The sequence below is a fragment of the Oryx dammah genome, unplaced genomic scaffold (genome assembly GCF_014754425.2).
Source record: "Oryx dammah isolate SB20612 unplaced genomic scaffold, SCBI_Odam_1.1 HiC_scaffold_20, whole genome shotgun sequence".
Classification (NCBI taxonomy): Eukaryota; Metazoa; Chordata; class Mammalia; order Artiodactyla; family Bovidae; genus Oryx; species Oryx dammah.
In genome coordinates, this window is record NW_024070204.1 from 40240651 (window position 1) to 40262516 (window position 21866).

A 21866-nucleotide genomic window follows, 5' to 3' on the forward strand; every position below is an offset into this window, starting at 1 on the left:
CTCAGGACCCCGGCATGCCTCACATCCAGATGTGGTGACGTGTTCTCACACATTCCCCGTGGAAATGTGCCAGTGTGGACATACGATTGTCATCAATCAGTTATGCCCAAGTGGTGCCAAGAAAAATTGCCTCTGTCATATAGTCTGTCTGGCTTCATGGCCCATGATTGATTTAGAGACATTCCTGTTTCCCTTTACTTTGGCCATAGTCATAACATGCTCACAGAGACCTGAGGTTATATAATGAAGCACATGACATTTCATGAAAAGAGCTCATTTCAGAATGTCCTGGAAGTTTACTGACTTAGCCATCTTTACTGGCCAGGAAGGATATTGTTGCTTCCTGGGCACCCAGAATACCTAACTTACGCTTGATCTCTGAAAGCATTTTATTATAAAAGTCTTATGATACAAGAGCACAGACATTTTTTTCTCTTTGTTTCCCAGTCTTTGGGTCAATACAAGCTTTTCATTATAAAGCTGAGGTAGTGTTTCCAACAAATAATCCTTAGAAAGACATATTTTTTTTTTCTTTTTGCAACTAATCACTGCTTGATTTTCTTTGTATAAAGCATTATTGCTTTAAAATTTGTCAACTTCTTTGACTGGCTAACGGATGTTATATATGGCTTTCCTATTAATGTCCAACTCTGTCTTTCTATTAATAATTTGCTGATAGAAACTTATTTCTAGGTGCTGAGAATACAAGGATGCAGAAGCTCATTTCCCACTCTCAAAAGTCTATAGATAGAGAACAAATCGATTAACAAATGAACGAGTGAATGAATTCCATTTAATGTACCAATATGCTAAGAAGAGTGGAGTAGAAGGAGGGTAGGAAGGCAAAGGACAAGAGTAGATAGCTGTCAGGGGAATATTTTAAACTTTTTATTCTACTCATAACATGAAACTTTTTTGCAGGTTTTAAAAAATAAATATTTAATTATTTTTTTCATCTTCTATCTAAACATATCTAGCTGCCAGTGGTATTTGCAGTTTAATAGTGTTTTATGGTCTTGTGTGACATGACTATAAATTTAAATGTATATTATTTTTTGCTAGGAAATCTATTCTCTGAAGATACTGGAAGATGAAACATTTTGTTGATCTAACTGGATTTTCCCGTTTTTCATGGATTAAATGCAGTCCAAATAAACAGAGTTCAGCTATCTTGGATTTGTTATATTTTGGGGTGCAGGAAAATCTAGCACATGCAGATTTGTTGAGTAATAAAGATATGTGCTTCTGAAGAGAATAGAGGGTTAGGCCAGATAAAAAGATCCAGTGTAGCCATTGAGAAAGGAAATAGATATTTTTTATGAGTTTCTTGCCAACTTTGCATTACTTTCTTATTAGCCATGACTATTCATGTCGGTGACCATTTCACTGTGTGAATAATTACATAGTACTTGGTGCCAGGCACTGTTGTAAGTTCTGAGAATACATCAGTGAATACAAAGATCAAAATTCCTGACCCATGTGGAGCTGACATTTAAGGAGAACTTAGTTAATAGGTGTTAAGATAGTCTGAATTGACACTTATAACCCTATTGTGTTTTCAGTTCAGTCACTAGTTGAAATGATGAAGAACAGCAGGGGCATTGATCACTGTATCAGAGTTTCCACTGGCACTCTTTGGTGATGAATTAGCTAGGCTTCTGGTGTTCTGAAAGAACATGCTGTGTTTCTTTGCACTGAGCCTGCCTTCTTATAAAACATGGTGAGAGGAGGATGGGTGATGGGAATTATTTGTGTAATTAGTCAAATGAGTGAAACTTTTGGTAGAAGAGAGGAAAACCAGCGTGTGTATTCACTTATATCTCTGGTCAACCTGTTGTATAAAATTTCCAGGAATCCCTCAGATCAAAGGTGTCTGTTTTACTAGAAAAGGGCCATCATCCTTCCAGACTCTTGACTGTTGATCAGATTGCCTCTGACTGCGTGCTGCCCACAGCATATTGATATAGTGGAAAGAACAGAAGACTATGTTGAAGGCTGTGATTTAGGTGCTTTATAAAGCCTCTCCCAGCCATGCTGTTCTAGGACTCATTCCTTGGAAATGATGATCACAGGCATTCCAATGGTCAAGAGGAGAAACTCTCACCATTGATGGAAACCAGTGCCTCTGACCATCAGAGTGATGTTTGGCTTCTAGGTCTATTAATTATTATAGACTCTTTGAGCTGATTTTTGTCAATGAGGTTCATGTAAACATGGCAGAGGAGAAGTAAATAGAAGCCCTCTTGTCATTTCATGTTCAAATTCTTCAGTATCTTGTTAATAATTTCCATTTCATGCTATTTACTAGCCATTGCATTTCAAGAGTCATTCAGCATCATTAAAATTATTCAATCAGAAATAAGAAATTATGTATAACTTTCACTACATCTCTCCAATGTGCAAGCATATATATTCTAGAACTTTATCTGCAAATAGAATTTCAGTTTTCCCCCGATATCATTCTTCATAGTCTTAGTAGTTATTTTGAAATAAAAACCATGTCAGTAGTCGTACAGCTGCTGTTCTTGACTGCACTGGATTTGGTTCAGTGAAGGAAAAGGCAGATTTGGGCATGATTTATAATAATCTCCTTGGAGTGGAAAAGGAAGTGTTGGGACAGGGTTCTGCACTGACGTTCGCACCAGTCATCTGACCTGGTCCTGTTTAGATGACTTCTTGTTTTTTGGGGGTGGCCCCAGTGTCACGGAACATGTGACTGTAGTGTCCTGTCAAACATTTCTTCACTCATACTCATAGAACAGGTTCTGTTGTTCTGTATTAGAAAAATTGCCCCTGAGACATTCTTGTAAGCCCTTTAACATTCATTATTTTTTCCTGAAGAAGGGGAGGCTGTGGATGAATACCAGATTCAGATCAGAGTTCAGTCTTTATTCACCTTCAAAAAAAAGAGAAAAGTACTTAGTGTTCTCCAATTCTGGCAGTTGGAAAGTTCGAGGAAATTAGAATTTTCTTTTTCATTCAGAATTGTATGAGTAGGTTTATCTGAACCATTGCTTCTGAAAAGGACTCACAGTTTTCAAAAGTTGGGTTTCTATCCTTTTGCCTAAGAAGACTTGCGAAAACATTGACTCCACAACCTTTCTCATTAATCAGTTTTTGTGGATGACAGCTGCATTGCCGGGCAGATTTTTGTTTTCCACTTTGTTTCCATGCTTCTCTTCTGATGGATAGACTAACCCCACGCAGCTGGTCCCAGCCTTTTCACCGGGAAGGATACGGTGTGTGACATTTAGTCTGCTTCCTATTTTATAAGATTTTACTTCAAAATGCATTTACTAAAATTATTTCTCTTAAATAAGTTTTCCTTGTGCTTTTAATAGGTGACCTGTAGCTGTCAATCAGAAGTTCTGGTCAGAATGTGATAAACCAAAGAACCCTGTCTTTCTAGATGCTGTCATATTTTTCAAAGGTTAAAATTAAAATATTTAATTAAATAAAATAAATAAACATTTAATTAAAAAATATTGAAAATAGTAACAAATATTTTTATTACCTCCATGAACCTTCCTCAGAATGGAGCATTGCTACATGCAAACATCAAATACAAAGGTTCTTCGGGCTTACCTCCTAGCAGGGATTCTATTACATCTGTAGTGAAATTCCCAGGACAGAACGCAGTGTACATGTTATTGTTGTTAGTCTAAATAAAAGTGTCCTGCCTTAGGAAGCATTGTATTAGAGAGACCTTAAAGTCTGTTTTAACTTTTAAAGTTTTATTGATTTATAGATATTTATGGTTAAAAACAGGAAGAATAAGTAAGTTTTTTATTTTCCCTTTGTTATATCTTTTCCTGAGTTAATTTGTCAGCCACCTAGGAGCTGAGAATGATATATTTAGGAAAATTGTGCAATGATGTTATTGGGAAGGCAGAATTTCAAAATGCTAGCAGCATACATTGTTCTGTGTAAAGTTCAATTTTAAAATATGAAACAGTAAAAGAAAGGATATTAACCCTTTGAACATCTTGGGTATGAGAATAAATTTTGCATCAATCAGTTCAGTTCAGTCGCTCAGTTGTGTCCGACTCTTTACAACCCCATGAATTGCAGCACGCCAGGCCTCCCTGTCCATTGCCAGCTCCTGGAGTTTACTCAAACTCATGTCCATCAAGTGGGTGATGCCATCCAGCCATCTCATCCTCTGTCGTCCCCCTCTCCTCCTGCCCCCAGTCCCTCCCAGCTTCAGGGTTTTTTCCAGTGAGTCAACTCTTCGCATGAGGTGGCCAAAGTATTGGGAGTTTCAGCTTCAGCATCAGTCCTTCCAGTGAACACTCAGGACTGATCTCCTTTAGGATGGACTGGTTGGATCTCCTTGTAGTCCAAGGGATTCTCAAGAGTCTTCTCCACCACCACAGTTCAAAAGCAGCAATTCTTCGGTGCTCAGCTTTCTTCACAGTCCAACTCTCACATCCATACATGACCCCAGGAAAAACCATAGCTTTGACTAGACGGACCTTTGTTGGCAAGGTAATAGCAATAGCTTTTGAATATGCTATCTAGGTTGATCATAACTTTCCTTTCAAGGAGTAAGCATCTTTTAATTTTATAGTGTCTCATAAAACATATAACCAAATAGTTGAAGGTTGTAAAATGATTTTTTTAAAATCTGGAGATCCCTTTCACTATTTGTAATAAGAGGCTTCAAAATGGAGAAAACACACTAAATACTTTAGAATGGGGCCCAGTTGTCCCTGTAGTTTCTTTGTCTTAGTACTGAGTTGGGATACTTGGCTCTTCATCATGTTTTGTTGCTAAACTAAATCTGGATATTTCCATAATGCAAGCAGGGAAATGTAGTTTATTTGAACGTTGTGGTAGGATCCATGTAGTGAATGGTTTATACTCTGTAAAAGTCAACAACTGCTGTGATACTCTGTGGTCAGGACATATTGTCCCCATGGCCCTTGTTCAAGGGAACTCATGTTGTTCCTTTCAGCACATGTGATGTCTGAAATCTAATTTGAAGTTGCAGAAAAACTCTAAGAATGGGACTTACGTCATCGTGTGTTACTTTGGCCACCTGATGCAGAGAGCTTACTCTTTGGAAAAGACTCTGATGCTGGGAAAGATTGAAGATGAAAGGAGAAGGGGCCTGCAAAGGATGAAATGGTTAGATAGCATCATTGACTCAGTGGACAAGAATTTGAGCAAACTCTGGGAGATAGTGAAGGACAGGAAAGCCTGGTGACTGAACAATAGCAACAATTATAAAAGAGGCTTAAAATTCATAGTTTTTTAAAATTGCTCTTTTACTAAATTTACCCATTTTACATGGACTTTATGAATAGCTTCTATATGCACTTTTATTTTTTTTCATTCTTTCTTGGTTGATTAAAAGGCCCTGAAGATCATTGTTTCATATGAGTGTATTGTTCCACCTTTTTGGAACTGTGCCTGGGTCTGTTTTTAACTGGTGATGGAGGCCTTAGTTTTTATTATATAATGTTACACAAAAGACTTTATTGTTTTTATGCTTGAGAGAGGAAAATAGAAAAACGTGTTTAACTTTTTCTTAAATTATCTTCAAGATAATTGAGAAGATTACCTTGACTTGTCAGTGACATTTGTTGTATCTTTCAGTTCAGGAAACAGTACTTTTTTGCCTTAATAGTACCTATAGAAGAGCTAAATGGGGCCTTTTGAAATTTGACACTATTACAATAATTTGAATATTAGCTACGACCAATTGATCAACAAGTCCAGTGGTCACAATTATTGACCTCAGTCTATATTGACTATATAATTTCTCTAGCTTTTGCATGTAGTTGCAAGTACAAAGAATTTCTGGCTTTTATTGGACCATATTGATATTTATTGGGATTTCAAGGTAAAAATTAGAAAACCAGTTTAGAACATGCTGATAAATCAACATTTGTTTTAATGTGAAAATTTGCCTTTCTTTTAATATAAATGATCATTAAAAATGTGCATTTATTTGAATAATACAGATAAGCATTTATATCACAAAATATGTTTCAATGGGATATTATAATTGCAGTTTACATTCATTAAGGACTCGTGTATACCAGGCATTGGTCTAAAATACTTTGTATAAAATGCTCTTTATGTGAATTATCTTCCTTAAATGTCATAGTAGTCCTCTGAAAAGGCTTTATTATCACTCCTATTGTACACAGGAGGAAAGGGAGGCACACAGAGGTAAATTGTCTGAATGTTTTGAACCCAGGCAGTGGCACCCTAGAGCTTTTAGCTGCTACTCTTTACTACTTCTCTGAAATCTTTTTTCCAAAAGAGATATAGCGAGTTTGCACTTTATTGAATCAGTGCACTTTATTGGGCACACTATGTTCCTTAAAACCCTTTCCCCCTCTCCCTACATCCCTCCTGTCCTTACTTCCCTCTCTTTATTTGAGTTGCTCTACTAGAGTGCCAGGTACTTTGGGAACTGATAAATAGGACACAGTCCCTGTTCTCAAGTTGCTCCCAGTTTGGAAGGCACAGTCATCAGCCAGTTCCTATAATGCAGAAGGAGCGTGAAGAGTGAGTTCTGGGAGCCTGGACGATTTTCCTGTGATCTCGTTTTAGTAGTTATTTGCTCTTCTGTAAAGTTAGGTTGTGGACAGGGACAGCTGATCCTGTTCTGTTAATAAGCAAGTATACAATCAAGATAATTTTTGTGGTTTAAAGGGGAGAACCAAAAGGCTGGTAGGCTTTGCATTTCTGAATTCTGGATGTTCTTCATGTGATGATGGAACATTGATGAACTTTAGCCATCAGTTCCTGGAAATTGCTGGTCATGGGCAACCAATGTCTGATATAATTAGCTTTAATCCATACTTTGAAGATTAGCCAGTTGCATGGGCCAGAATTATTATAAATTCACATTGACTCATCAATGTGCTCATATATATTCCTACAAATTTAGTGTGTTCTGTCATTTCTCTCAAAACATTGGCATTCTCTCATAATAGCCTTCGTGTGTTTCTCTCCAACTTTAGAGTCTTAAAATTTAGTATAATAAATTGTTATACAAACAGATATAAAGTGAGCTGTCCTTTGGGATATTCAGCATAACATGCTGGTTAGCTATTTACCCCTCACAACTAGCTCAGCAGAAACATTGTCTTTATGCAGTCTGCAGATAATCAAATATTACAATAATAACAAATACATTTGGAGGTCTTTAACTTCTAATTTGGTCCAAGACACCTCAGTTAAAACATGAAGATGATAGCCAGATGGATTAAAGATAAGCAAAGGCAGTAAAGTTTTACAGAATCACTGGAATCAGGGAGGGATGCAGAAGTAAATTACAAAATACAAAAGTAAATCACAAAGTGTATATTGACTTATTCAGCTAAACGGAATCCCTGGTTCATGGAATTTTCGGACTGGAAAGGGAGTTTGGGGTTAGCTGGTTAATGACCCCCAAAGAAACCCACCTCTGAATACCCTACACTTGTGAATATGTTACCTTATATGGCAAAAGGAACTTTGTAGATTCAGTGATGAATTTGAGATGGAGAGATGATTCTGAGTTATTTGTTTGTGTCCATGTAATCACTAGGGTCCTTATGAAAGAGAGGAAGAGGGTCAGGGTCGGAAGAGGGCATGTGAAAATGGCAGTAGAAGTCAGTGATGCAGCCTCAAGCCGGGGAAAGGGGGCAGCCTCCAGAAGCCAGGAAAAAGGCAGGGGCGGGTGGACTTTCTCCTCAAGGTTCTAAGAGAAATACAGTCCTGCCGATACCTTGGTTTTAGCACATGGGTGCTGATTTTGGATGTCAGGCCTCTGTAATCGATGCACGTTGTTTTAAGCTACTAAATTTGTGGTAATTTGTTATATCACTAATAGGACACTGATACAGACTTTATATGTCCTATAGGGACTCAGTCTTTCTTGAGCCTCACCTGGGCTTCCCTGCTAGCTCAGTTGGTAAAGAGTCTGCCTGCAGTGCAGGAGACCTCAGTTTGATTCCTGAGTTGGGAAGATTCCCTGGAGGAGGGCATGTCTACCCATTCCAGTATTCTTACCTGGAGAATCTCTATGGACAGAGGAGCCTGGCAGGCTGCAGTCCATGGGGTCACAAAGAGTTGGACGTGACTAAGTACAAGCCTCACCAATCAGGTTTTGGGGAGAGGAATGGACTGGGGTGCAACAGGAAGCAGTTGTTGATGCTCAGAAGGATTGTGAAATTAGGAGAAATTTTTGGTGCCCAAAATTTGCCATGAGGATCTCAAAAGAGCACAAATTTGTTGCAGTTAGTGGCATAGGACAGAGGTAGAGCAGGGTCTTATGGTTGTTCTGGGAATCCTAAGTTTTACCAAAGCTGTTGTTCTCTCTTCCTAGTGGTTTTGACAACCGCCCCCGCCCCCCGCCATTAAATAAAGAGCTGTCTCAGCTGCCATAACTGCCTTGACTGTTTCCACTGCTGGCCAACCATCCTTAGCATTTATTTGTGAAATCCTTTTGAATCCATTTTGTACTAAATTGGTGGTTTGAACATCAGCCCAGATGAATGAAACCGTCTCTTCCTGATCCACAGAAAAGAGGCCTGAAACTTCCCCTAACGAAGGAGTTTGTTCTCTTGTGGCTTAGCTGGTAAAGAATCCACCTGCAATGCGGGAGACCTGGGTTTGATCCCTGAGTTGGGAAGATCCCCTGGAGAAGGGAAAGGCTACCCACTCCAGTATTCTGGCCTAGAGAATTTCATGGACAGTCCATGGAGTCACAAAGAGTCAGATACAACTGAGTGACTTTCACTTCCTAAGTTTTTGACAGAAAGGTATTTAAAAAAAAATTTAATTCCAGTTCTTTCTTTTGCATTTGAAGACCATTTTCTTTCTTTCTGTTAAATGAAAATGGGGAATATTTGGTCAACTTCTGTTTTATTTGGTCTGCTTGAAAATCAGTTTTGCCTTTTTTTCTAGCCAGTTGATCTTTTTTCACTTAGCGTGGGTTATTTTCTAAGTTGTTAGGTATTTTATGTTTCTCTTGAACCTTATCCAAGTGCCCTGTGATCCTTTTAAGCTGCAACTCCCTAACTAAATCTAGTTATTTAGTTATATTATGGGATCTAGTCAGTGGTGGGAGATAGAGTGCCTTTTACTGATATTTGAAAACAACCCTGCATTAATTTTGAATGTTGACTTGAAATCACCACAGTTGAAATACAAATTGGCATTGACTTTGAATAAAAGCTTATTAACAATATAATTTAATATGTCAGCTGTATTATTAAGAACCTCTGTGAAGTGAAATGACCTTTCCAAACTAAAATTTTTGAGTTTAGGATATGTTCTTTTGGAAATTATTTTGTTCTATCATTATTCAAAAATAATTACATTTTAGGGTCCCCAAATTTAATTACAGAATTTCTGCCTTGGTGGGCACATTTTTTGTGCTTTTAGTTCTTCTACATGCTGTTTGGGCTTCCCTGGTAGTTCAGCTGGTAAAGAATCCGCCTGCAATTCAGGAGACCCCAGTTCAATTCCTGGGTCAGGAAGATTCCCTAGGGAAGGGATAGGCTACCCACTCCAGTATTCTTGGCCTTCCCTGGTGGCTCAGTTGGTAAAGAATCCATCTGCTATGCAGGAGACCTTGGTTCAATCCCTGGGTTGGGAAGATTCCCTGGAGAAGGAAGTGGCTCCTCACTCCAGTATTCCAGCTTGGAGAATTCCGTGGATTATATAGTCCATGGGGTCATAAAGAGTCAGACACGACTGAGTGACTTTCACTTTTATATGATATTTAGAAGAACATCAAGTTGCAATATTCTATCAATGTCTGTGCATATCAAACAGTACATTAAAATCATAATAAGTTATAATTTCAATTTAAGTTCTTCTTGGCTGAGATTTGGTTTTATAATCTTGGTAATATATATATTTTAGTTATATGCATAAGGAACTGTTAGCTGGGGAGAAAAGAAAATATGGACTGTGCCCACTTAACCAGATGCCCATTCAGCAGAGAATCCGGGTGTTCTGTGTCTAAGAACTAGTTATTACTGATCAATTTCAATGAAGTAGCTCTCAGAGAACATGCTGAAAGTCTTTACTGATTTTTTGTTGTTGTTGAGCTCTCTTTAAGACGTAGCAAAATCCTGTTTCTCATTCATTCTTTACTCCTTAGATTGAGTGTGTGCTGATGATTTTTTATCTGAACCAATCTTGATGCAAAATGGTGGTTTTATAACCCACTACATTTATCAGTTGGTATTCTACCATTATCAGTTCAGGTCAGTCGCTCAGTCATGTCCAACTCTTTGTGACCTCATGAATCGTAGCACGCCAGGCCTCCCTGTCCATCACCAACTCCCGGAGTTTACTCAACTCATGTCCATCAAGTCGGTGATGCCATCCAACCATCTCATCCTCTGTCATCCCCTTCTCCTCCTGCCCCCAATCCCTTCCAGCATCAGGGTCTTTTCCAGTGAGTAACTCTTTGCATGAGGTGGCCAAAGTATTGGTGTTTCAGCTTCAACATCAGTCCTTCCAGTGAACACCCAGGACTGATCTCCTTTAGGATGGACTACAAAGTCCAAGGGATTCTCAAGAGTCTTCACCACCACAGTTCAAAAGCTTCAATTCTTCGACACTCAGCTTTCTTCACAGTCCAACTCTCACATCCATACATGACCACTGGAAAAACCATAGCCTTGACTAGACGTACCTTTGTTGGCAAAGGTCTGCTTTTGAATATGCTATCTAGGTTGATCATAACTTTCCTTCCAAGGAGTAAGCATCTTTTAATTTCATGGCTGCAGTCACCATCTGCAGTGATTTTGGAGCCCTCAAAAATAAAGTCTGACACTGTTTCCCCTGTTTCCCCATCTATTTCCTGTGAATTGATGGGACCAGATACCATGATCTTAGTTTTCTGAATGTTGAGCTTTAAGCCATTATGAAGCTCACTCAGTTGTGTCCGACTCTTTGCGACCCCATGGACTGTAGCCTACCATGCTCCTCCATCCGTGGAATTCTCCAGGCAAGAATACTGGAGTGGATTGCCATTTCCTTCTCCAGGAGATCTTCCCAACCCAGGGATGGAACCCAGGTCTCCCACATTGCAGGCAGACGCTTTACCATCTGAGCCAGGGAAGCTCATTATAGGGGAGAGTAAGCCATTTAAGCCATTATAGGGGAGAGTATTCCCTCCTTCCATTTCTTTCTTTCATTATTGACCTAATCTGTTATCAGTCTTTTTTTAAAAATAAGTTTCTAATAGCTTTATTTTATGATTTTTTAGCTGTGCTGAGAGGCATATGTGATCTTGGTTCCCAACCAGGGATTGAACCTGTGCCCTCTGCAGTGGAAGTGCAGAGTCTTGACCACTGGACCACCAGGGAGATCCTGGTTATCAGTCTTGACTCCTGAATTGCCTTTTCCCCTAGAGGGTTATAGTCCATTACTAACCTTATTTATTTTGATGTTCAAATTACTTTCTTATTTTTATACACCTTAATGTCATGCATGACACATCCATGTTCCTCTCTTATGTGCATTTATTTTGCTTTGTGCTCTGCCTTCTTTCTCAGTTTTTGTAAGGATTAAACAAATTGAATCTTTCCTCTTTTATGAAATTTAAATTATTTATTCCATATAAGTGAGCTTTACCTTTTCTGAGTCTGTTATTATCTTTTTTTCTTTCTGCTTCTGTATTATTACTTGTGAACCTAAGGGATTATTCATCCCTTTCCATCATTAAAGAAAGGTTTAGACGTCCTGAATTGAAGACTGTGATGCTTGTTTACAAAATCAGTCATCTCTGAAACTTCATTCATATGTCTTTTCTTTTTCTACGTTCATGCAATCAGAAGGCATAGGAATATACTTTGGTTGTTTCATTTATACTACATTTTCTCCCATTTTTTATATTAATGCTTAGAATATTATTGTTAGAGTATTAAAGCGACATTTATCTTCAGATTTGAGGGTTTGTAATATAACTCCTATTTAATGAACATATACTATGGTGCCTGGAGACATTTTTTTCAAATGTCTTATCCTACTGCCGTTGGGAAAACGTTAAAATTGTAGAGTAGACATCTCAATCCAAGAGTCTGTGTGATATTTTGGAAGTGCCGAATATAGTTTGTATTATTACATGAAGAATGTGAACATGAATTGTCAGTATTTTGCCTCATTTCTTTTGTTTTCAGGGTGATTAAAAACTCTCATTTGAAAGAGACAGTGATACTAGGATAGCAGTATCTAGCCAAAAAAAAAAAAAAAAAAAAAACAGTCTTAACAATCTTGTTTTTAGAGAACATTTAAAATTTTTACTCAAGTATTGAACATTTACGTTTCTAAAAATGATAGAATTTGTGGTTAAAGAATTTAAGCTTTATGAGATGGTGAGGTTGGGTGACCACAGTCTGGAGTAAACTAATGACTGCCTTAATTTTATTCTCACTAAAATAAAACTCACTGAGGAAAGAAATGATAAATGCCTTTTAATAGAGTCTTCAATATACACACTATTGTATATAAAATATTATCATATAAAATAGATAATAAGGACTTACTTTATAGTATAGAGAACTCTACTGAATACTCTGTAATGGTCAATATGGGAAAAGAATCTGAAAAAGATGAATATATATATAACTGATTCACTTTGCTAACACAGATAGTAAATCAACTATACACCAGTAAAAATTTTAAAAAACCAAGTCTTGGAATATTTTTTCTATATATTTAGATTTAATTTATAAGCACTTATCTTTAAGTCAATTAAATATAGTTCAGCCAGTCAAATTAAGTACCATCACACATACATACAAATAATAAAACATTGTCCCACAAACAGAAGGTCAAAAGTATAGCCCAAAGATTCCACTTCTACTCCCAGAGAGAGGCTTCCATGTAGATTGAGAACAGATGCAGGGCTGGCACTCAGGGAACCCAGAGTGGCTCAGTTCCCCCAAGGGAGAAAGCCCAGAGTAGAGTGGAGAGAACTTCCAATCTTTTCATTCCTGTGACAAAAACAATTATTTATAGCTGAAGAGTTGTGTATGCCACCATACAAAGTTCCAAAGTCCCAAAACGGCCTCAACACAGTTTGGTCGTTCCTAAAGTTACCGGCTGCTGACCTTCTTTCTCGAGTCTTAGATTATTAATAGTCCATTCTATGCAGTTCATTCTACCTCCCACCCCTAGTAGTTTTTCAGAACCTACTTCCCAGCTGTACAGGTGCTGGTAAATGTTTTGCACTATTGCAGGTACTTTCTGTACGAAAACATTTTTTTTCCTATGTCCATGCGAACATTAAAAAATTAAAAAAAATATTATTTGAAACTTCCTGTGTTCTCAATTTTTCTTAGAGAATACTGTAATTTGGATTCTTAGAATTCCTTATTTCACCCATTTAAGCAGAGATAAATAGGTATTTCTCAAACCTTTTTTGCAGGGTTTTATATAACCCTCAGCATGGGGTGGGCTTGTAATAACAGCTAGTTAGTACTCTATGGGAAAATTGAGAGAGCTGATTAGTAACTTACCAAACATCATATAACTGGTTATCTTGAGCTAATAACAAAAATACCTCTTAAATTGCCTGACCATACTGACTATGTTGTATAGTAGTGAAAAGTACAGACTTTTGAAGGAGACCTGAGTTTGAATCTCTGGTTACCCATTTACTAAAAAAGTTGTCAGGTTGCATGGCACATCTTGAAGAGTCTGCATTAGCCATTATGCCAAAATATATGCAAGGAACTCCTGTTATTTACATTCTTGCTCTTTCGCTCTTTTTTAAGATATAAGAATGTAGCTCTCTAGCTCAGTTTATTTAACTAAGTCCTAAATTTGAATCAGGTGCTCTGAATTCTGATTTTTGATGGAGATTATTAAAGATGATTTAGGGATAGAATGAAATAATAAGAAATTTATAAATTGTATCACAATATAAAAACATGAAGTGTTAATTCATCTTAAATGAAGTTAATTTTTTTCCACTGTAAAGCTGTTTATTCTCATAGAAAATGTGGATAAAGTAGTTGGATAACTTTCTCTTTGAAAGTAGGCCTTTAACTTATGTGCACGACAGTGTTTTTCATGGCAAATGTTTAATTCCAGGCTGACTTCAGAAAGATTAAAAAAATATCAGAAAATATCATGAGAGAACATAATACTTATTGAATGTAAGGTGGTATTATTTATTAATGTTGTTGGGAGTTCATTGGACTTAAAACATATATGGAAGAGTCAGGTTCTAAAGCTACACTTATTTTCTTGAGAGCAGTTATAGTTTGTATATATGGAGATCCTTAATCTCCAACCTTACTATTTGTAGACTAATGGTATATCTGGACTGATTCTGTTCCTTCTTGCAGAGATCAGATAGTACCAGGAGAAGCAGAGGTGCCAAGAACAGAGTGTGCAGGTCTGGAGGTGATCCTGGGGTCCCTGTACATTTTGGCCCATCAAATAAGGCCAGCTGTTCATTTGTTTCCTGTCTAGGTTTGGAATTCACCCAGTTGCAGGCCGGATGCCTGGTCAGCTTAATGTGCTGCTGGCTGAGGCTGGGGTGCCATATGATATTGTGTTGGAAATGGACGAGATCAATCATGATTTCCCAGGTAAGTGAAGGGGTACTGGTGAAATTCAAGTGTTCTTAATATGAATAGAGCAATGCCAGTCTGAGGATATGAATTGTGGGATTACTGCAGACCTGCTCCCAGAGGAAGAGTAACCTGCTCCTAGTAAGGAAGCAGTTGAAATTAAATCAACGAAAGATGATACTGAAAAATAGTGAGACAGGATCTGGGAGCACCATGAGTAGTCATTTCGCTGCGAGGAGATCTGAAGGACCGTGGAAATCTTGGGGGACAGTGCAGTGGAGTGGAGTGCCTTGCAGAGGCTTTAGGAACAGACCTGGTTTTGGAATCCAGATCCTGACTCTGGTTTGCTCGTGCCCTTGAACTTGGTGCTCAACTTCAGGCTTCTCATTTATAAAATTGTTTCCATTGATGACTTAGTATCTGATTCTTGCCAGCGTCTTGAGATTTTACTGGTTTTCAGTTGCACCAATTCATGGTCAGTCAGTACTTTCCTGTTTTCTTTGAAGTAGTGGGACTTCACAAATAAGGGGCTGGACTTGGTGGCTTTCACTGGCTAGATGTGGCATGCTAATGACATTTGACCCAAAATCATGTTTGTTAAAATTAAACCGGTTCCCTCTGGCAAGTATCCACTGTAAACTTAAAAAAATACTGTTTATTAGAGAAAAATAATGAAATTATGTGTATGTCTAGATTCACATGGCATTTTTGGCAAAGTTCTAAGGTAATTTAAATTACAGTTCTTAAAGAGGGAATTTAGGCCATTTTAATTTTATGTCCCCTTTTTAGATTTCACTGTTGCTAAATTATGTGTGAAACTTGGCAGTTCCAGGAATTATGGACACAGCTTTAATATAGTACAGACTCTCAGACCATGTTCTTTTAGATGTCAGATTGCATATTAAGTGGTCATTTTGAAAGTTGAAAATGGAATGCATATCTTTAATGTTACTGGCAAGATCATTTTGAGATAATAGCTGTAAAGTCAGATTGGGCTTTCCTGGTGGCTCAGTGGTAAAGAGTCCAACTGCAGTGCATGAGATGCAAGTTCGATTCCTGTGTTAGGAAGATGGCCTGGAGAAGGAAGTGGCATCTCGCTCCAGTATTCTTGCCTGGAAAACCCATGGACAGAGGAGCCTGGCGGGCTACAGTCTGTGGGGTCGCAGAGTCAGGCACAACTTAGCAACTGAACAAAAGCAACAACAAAAGTCAGATTGGGTAGATCCATGGAGGGGAGGGAAAGCATAATAATACAAGCTGCAGTCAGGGTGCTCAGGTTCAGATTCAGGACCTATTGCTTTTAAGCTGTGTGATGCTGACTAAGTTACTGAACCTCTCTGATAAAGCTCTTTGTACAGTGCCTGGCACAAGTGTTCATCCTATAGCTATTAGCTTTATTATAACAACTATTATATTGTTTTTAAAAAGTCAGATCACCATTATTTGCCTGAAGTGACCACTGTGATATTTTTATTTTCTTTTGTAGACACTGATTTGGTCCTTGTAATTGGAGCTAATGACACTGTTAATTCAGCGGCTCAAGAAGACCCCAACTCCATCATTGCAGGCATGCCAGTCCTTGAAGTCTGGAAATCAAAGCAGGTAAAGTTTCAGACTTGCATTTCATTCTAAGGATTAAAGGTCTCTTAAGATATGCACACAGAACTTTTCGTGGGTCACTTGGTGAGAAATGATGGTGCCTTTTAGGAGGCTCAGGAGTTAAGAGGAGATTTAGGGCCAACTCTCTAGATCCAGCTTCTGTCTGTTCTGTGGTCACTAGAGAAACTGAGTGAATGCCCTGAAGTCCTCCTCAATTAGAACTGCTGCTGCTGCTGCTAAGTCGCTTCGGTCATGTCCGACTCTGTGCAACCCCATAGACGGCAGCCCACCAGGGTCCCCCGTCCCTGGGATTCTCCAGGCAAGAACACTGGAGTGGGTTGTCATTTCCTTCTCCAATGCATGAAAGTGAAAAGTGAAAGTGAAGTCGCTCAGTCGTGTCCGACTCCTAGCGACCCCATGGACTGCAGCCCACCAGGCTCCTCCATCCATGGGATTTTCCAGGCGAGAGTACTGGAGTGGGGTGCCATTGCCTTCTCCGCAATTAGAACTAGAGGAGATTATATGGGTGGATTAACGCAATCTGTAACCACAACTGAAAAAGGATCTGTGAGCTTTGGGGGTGAGGCTGGCTGAATTCCAGGCCGACTCCAGTGAAGCAGATGGCTTCCCTCTGGGACAGTGAGTTAATAATCACCTTCACATATGAAGATGAGCACATATTTTCATTTAATTCTTTTGAAAGGGTTGGGCTTCCCTTGTCATTCAGCTGGTAAAGAATCTGCCTGTAATATGGGAGACCTGCGTTCGATCCCTGGGTTGGGAATATCCCCAGGAGAAGGGAAAGGCTACCCACTCCAGAATTCTGGCCTGGAGAATTCCATAGACTGTATAGTCCATGGGGTTACAAAGAGTCAGACACGACTGAGTGACTTTCACTTCACTTGTACATTATGGAGTGTCCAGAAGAAAGGTGATTTAGAAATCCAAACAGTAACATGGCATACGGAAGCAAGCCCTGCTCACAGCACATTACTTCTGAAAAGGCTAACTGCTAGATTGTAGGGAAATCTAGCCCTTATAATTTTGCTCTGTCCCAACTGTGGGCAACTCTTTTCACCACTCTCAACTCATATCTGGATTTTAAGAATCATTCTAACAGATATATTTCCCTTTAATTTGTCTCTCTTTATTATAAAAATGTAGAGTTGTAAACATAGTATCTGTGGTGGGTGAGTAGATGGGACATGCACTTGTTCATATGTATTTAAACAATTACTGCATCAATCATCAGTACTTTGAGAGCTTGCACAGTACCTTACTGTATTAATGGTATAGGGGACATGAATACATTTGCTCTGCTTCCATTTTTGAGTAGCCTCTGTGTCCTAGAAGAACGTAGAAAGGCTTTTTATTTCTTGAAGAATTAACTTGGTATTCAACAGGATAGTGACATCTATAATCTATGTAATTGTAAATGTTTAGAACGCATCTTTGGCACCCCACTCCAGTACTCTTGCCTGAAAAATCCCATGGATGGAGGAGCCTGGTGGGCTGTAGTCCATGGGGTTGCTAAGGGTTGGACACGACTGAGTGACTTCACTTTCACTTTTCACTTTCATGCATTGGAGAAGGAAATGGCAACCCACTCCAGTGTTCTTGCCTGGAGAACCCCAGGGATGGGAGAGCCTGGTGGGCTGCCGTCTATGGGGTCGCACAGAGTCGGACACGACTGAAGTGACTTGGCAGTAGCAGCAGCAGAGCACATCAGTGTTAGAGAAAGACTTACCTCTTCATTTTTCTTTGTGGAAGCATTCTGTTAGTCATTAGCTCTGTTCTGGGGCACACTGGATTACTCTTTGGGCTCTTGTCTTACATCTTTCTTGTCCAATATTCTTTACTTTAAATCAGTGGGCTAAGAATCATATCATTTTCCCACTCAACTACTTTTATCTTAGGATTGGTAGTAGAAATGTATGCACTAAATTTGTTGTCTTTAGCCCATTCAGAGAAAGATGGTTATTATTATTATTATTCTTATTGGAAAATGTTATACATTGTCTTTATAGACAAAAACACTGGGGGGAAAATCACTTATCACTCCAGAGATACACTGTTGTTAACAGGACCTTTTCTCTAGTGGATGTAAGAGTATGGGCATATTTGAAGAATTCAAGTTAATACAAAGGAAACATTAAGGTTCAAGATGGGGAACACGTGTATACCTGTGGCGGATTCATGTTGATGTATGGCAAAACCAATACAATATTGTAAAGTAATTAACCTCCAATTAAATAAATTTATGTTTAAAAAAATAAATATACTCCTTGTGTATTTTAAAAGTCTTTGTAGTAAAGAATCAGTAGTGGTACATGCTTTGTTCAAAGTTAGAGCAGGACAAAGTTTGTGTGTCTGACACGTCCTGGCCAGGTCTGTTAAATATACTCTTACCTAATCTTTGGTTCTCAGGTCATTGTTATGAAGAGGTCCCTAGGTGTTGGCTATGCTGCAGTGGACAATCCAATCTTCTACAAACCTAACACAGCCATGCTTCTAGGCGATGCCAAGAAGACGTGTGATGCTCTGCAGGCGAAAGTTAGAGAATCCTACCAGAAGTAAAATATAAAGATCAAACCACCTCTTCACTTGTGGGAACAGGCAAATAAATTATTAACACATACAGCTGATACACATCTGGAAAACAAAATTCTTGGAAGAAAAGGAAGACTCTGAAGAAAAAAGCAAATAAACGGAAAATTTTCAAGAGCTGTGATCCATCAATTTTAAAAAAGGATTGATAATTCTAAATGTCTTTCTGTGCATATTTTTTGTTATGAATTCCAAAAGTATTTTACAAAAGGAGAAAAAACACTCTCATTTCAGGTATAATCCATTCGGATTTTCCTCAATAGTCAGCAATATTTTAAGAAATTAAGTCTATGATTTTTGGGACTTATACATGGATTTGAAAAAATCTGACACAGTGTAAACATTACAGCCACTTGCATTTATGTTTTTTTCACCAAATGTGACTAATTTGAAACTTTTATCAACTCTTGAGCTGTCTTCTTAACCATTTAACCATAATCTGAATTAAGCATATCAAATTGGTTTCAATTTTTCAAACTGTACTTTAAAGTCTGTATTCAAGGGTATATTTTCTCACTTCTATTTTAATACATTAAAGGACTAGATAATCTTTCAGAGATGCTGGAAGCAAATCATTTGCTTTGTATGTTTCATTAGAACACCAATGAAACATGTAACTTGAAATCAGTATTAGCTGTATTTTTTAAACCCCATTTCCAATTGGAGATCTCTTTTAATTTCAGTTTATATGTGTAGTACTGTATTAAGTGCACTTGAATGAAATTCTACTATTTGCCTAATAAAATGAGTTCATCATGTTTGCATAGTGATGTAGCAGTTGTCTCTGGTGACAAAAGGCTAAAATCAAATAATTCTGCCTGTTGTTAACATCTGAGGAAGGAATTGCTATCATGAAACAGATGAGATTAACTTGTCTTACCTGTTTGGAAGAATGACTTTTTTCCTAAATCATTGTGTATTTGAAGGTGTTATGTAAATGATAATGTTTGAGAGAACTGGTGGCATTTTTCTAGCTACCTCTTTGTTTAAGCACCAGTAAAGATTCTGCCTTTTTAGCACCAGTAAAGATTGTCCTTTTGCAGTAAACGTGTAATTTTCTTGGTGTCTTTGCTAGTGTGCCAAAAGTTCTATATAGGTTGAATGTGTGGTGGGTATTTGGAATACCTATTTCTCTGTATAATTAATTTGGCATCAAGTTTCTTTCTTTTTACTTGTTTTTGGCTGTGCTGGGTCTTCATGGCTGCGTGGGCTTTACTCTAGTTGTGGAGGGTGGTGGCCGCTCTCCAGTTACGGTGTGCAGCCTTCCCATTGTGGTGGCTTCTCTTGTTGCATTGACCATGGGCTCTAGGAGACCCAGGCTTCAGCAGGCTTCTATATCATGTGGGCCCAGTAGTTTCAGCTCCTGGGCTCTAGAGCACAGGCTCAACAGTTGTACCACATGGGCTTAGTTACTCCACAGCATGTGGGATCTTCCCGGACCAGGGATCAAACCTGTGTCTCCTTGTTTTACCACTGAGCCACTAGAGAAGTCCCAGCATTGTTTCTTGAGACAGTTATTAACATGTAAACACTATCTGTAAATCATAAAAAGAAATAACTGGTATGAAATTTTTTACTATAATGCTCTTGTTTATTGAATTTACAACTCGTAGTATTTGTTGGATTGGTCATCAGTTTCTGTTTTGCTGTGCCTGAGATTAAGATCTGCATGTGTGTGCATGTGTTTAAATCAGGAAAGACCCCTTTTTAATTTTTAAGAGGTAAATGCAGTTTGTTAATGGATCTCAGATCATTTGTAACTTCATGAGTGATTTATACCAAGAAAGTTCTATTTGAAGAAAGTAAACAGTATCTTGATTCATTCCATTTCCTTTTCTCAAAGTAGTTGTAGGTATATCTGGGTTTTTTTTGGGGGGTGGGAGATAATTCATTCTATTTAAACTAAAATAATTATACTTGGATTTATTATTTCCATCATTTATAGCAAATATTTTTCTATATTTTTAAGATTTAGGATGATCTCATTTCTTTGATACTTGCTAATCATTCAGTTGTGTTAATTGAAAATTCATGTTCTGGTTGATTTTATTTTACTTTATTGTTTAAGGGATTTTTGAATACATATGTATATATATAATTCCTTAAAGTAATGCTCTAAAAGATTATTGATCTTGGATCATTATTACAGTGAGGTCTAAGATCAACAAAATAATTTTCATTCCTCTTATTTTACTATTCCTCCCTTTCTGATAAGTTATACAACTGGTAAATATGACTTTTTTTTTTTCTGTATTGATCTATTGTTCAGTATGTCTTTTTGATATTCAACTAGAAATAATTTTTAAAAATCCATTATATCCTACAATCTGTTACCAAAGGAAAAAAGAAGCAGTGAAGTGGTAATGTTGACTTGTGTTTTTAGTCTTATTAACCATCCTTTAGTTTTCTTAGGTTTGTCTCAATTTGGGAGTTTGTGTTAAAGTTACTAATCTAGCTAAAGCATGTTATATAAGTAAATGTATACATCTTTAAATATATTCTATCTGTATATCTATTTATCTAACTTTGAACAGTTTTCTAGTACATAAATCTTTTTATCATCTTACCTACTCTTCTTTCTATGGTTGGAATACAGAGATTAAGAGAGGGGACTGATCTCTTCAGTAGACTCAGTTTTTCTGAGCCAGTGGATATCAGTTAAGTATTTGGTAATGGATCTGGAAGGTGGGCCTTGGTCCTTCTGAGTCCATTTAAGTCATGACCCTGATTTTTAGATTTTAGTCTTTTCTTATCCAACACAAATATGGGATATATTATGTTATTATGTATCAGTCAGCTTTAGGGTTTAGTTCAATTTATCTGGTCCCAAAGCCTTATTTTGTATAATAACTTATAACCCATATGTTTATATGACTTAGAGGCAAATTTTCTAGTCCCCAAAGGCATAAGTCTTGTGAATTAAAGCATTTTAGCACTGGAAAGTTGGACAGCTCTTTTGCGTAGAGAGGGAATAGTTCAGATAGCTAATTTATAGCTCTTGCCAGTTTTTGAAAGTCTTTGCCAACAAATAGTACTGGGGTAGAATGGTTAAAAAGGAAAAAACCCAAACTCCAAACTTCACTCCAGTGGCAGTAACTTACCTAACTGGGTTGC

At 37.8% G+C, this 21866-nt stretch overlaps 1 protein-coding gene and 1 non-coding gene across 5 annotated transcripts in view; one reads left to right on the plus strand and one right to left on the minus strand.

The window, feature by feature from the left end:
- Positions 1-19799, plus strand: part of NNT (nicotinamide nucleotide transhydrogenase) — a 94888-nt gene extending 75089 nt beyond the window's left edge. For all 4 annotated transcript variants that reach the window (XM_040262461.1, XM_040262462.1, XM_040262460.1 and 1 more), the window contains exons 20-22: positions 14446-14564; positions 16033-16148; positions 18573-19799. In XM_040262461.1, the coding sequence (XP_040118395.1) occupies positions 14446-14564; positions 16033-16148; positions 18573-18722 (385 nt within the window). In that variant the 3' untranslated portion in view covers positions 18723-19799. The remainder of the gene's footprint in view (positions 1-14445; positions 14565-16032; positions 16149-18572) is intronic.
- Positions 11258-11330, minus strand: TRNAG-UCC. Its single transcript has one exon. It is a non-coding gene; the product is annotated as a tRNA-Gly (tRNA).
- Positions 19800-21866: the final 2067 nt, after the last annotated feature.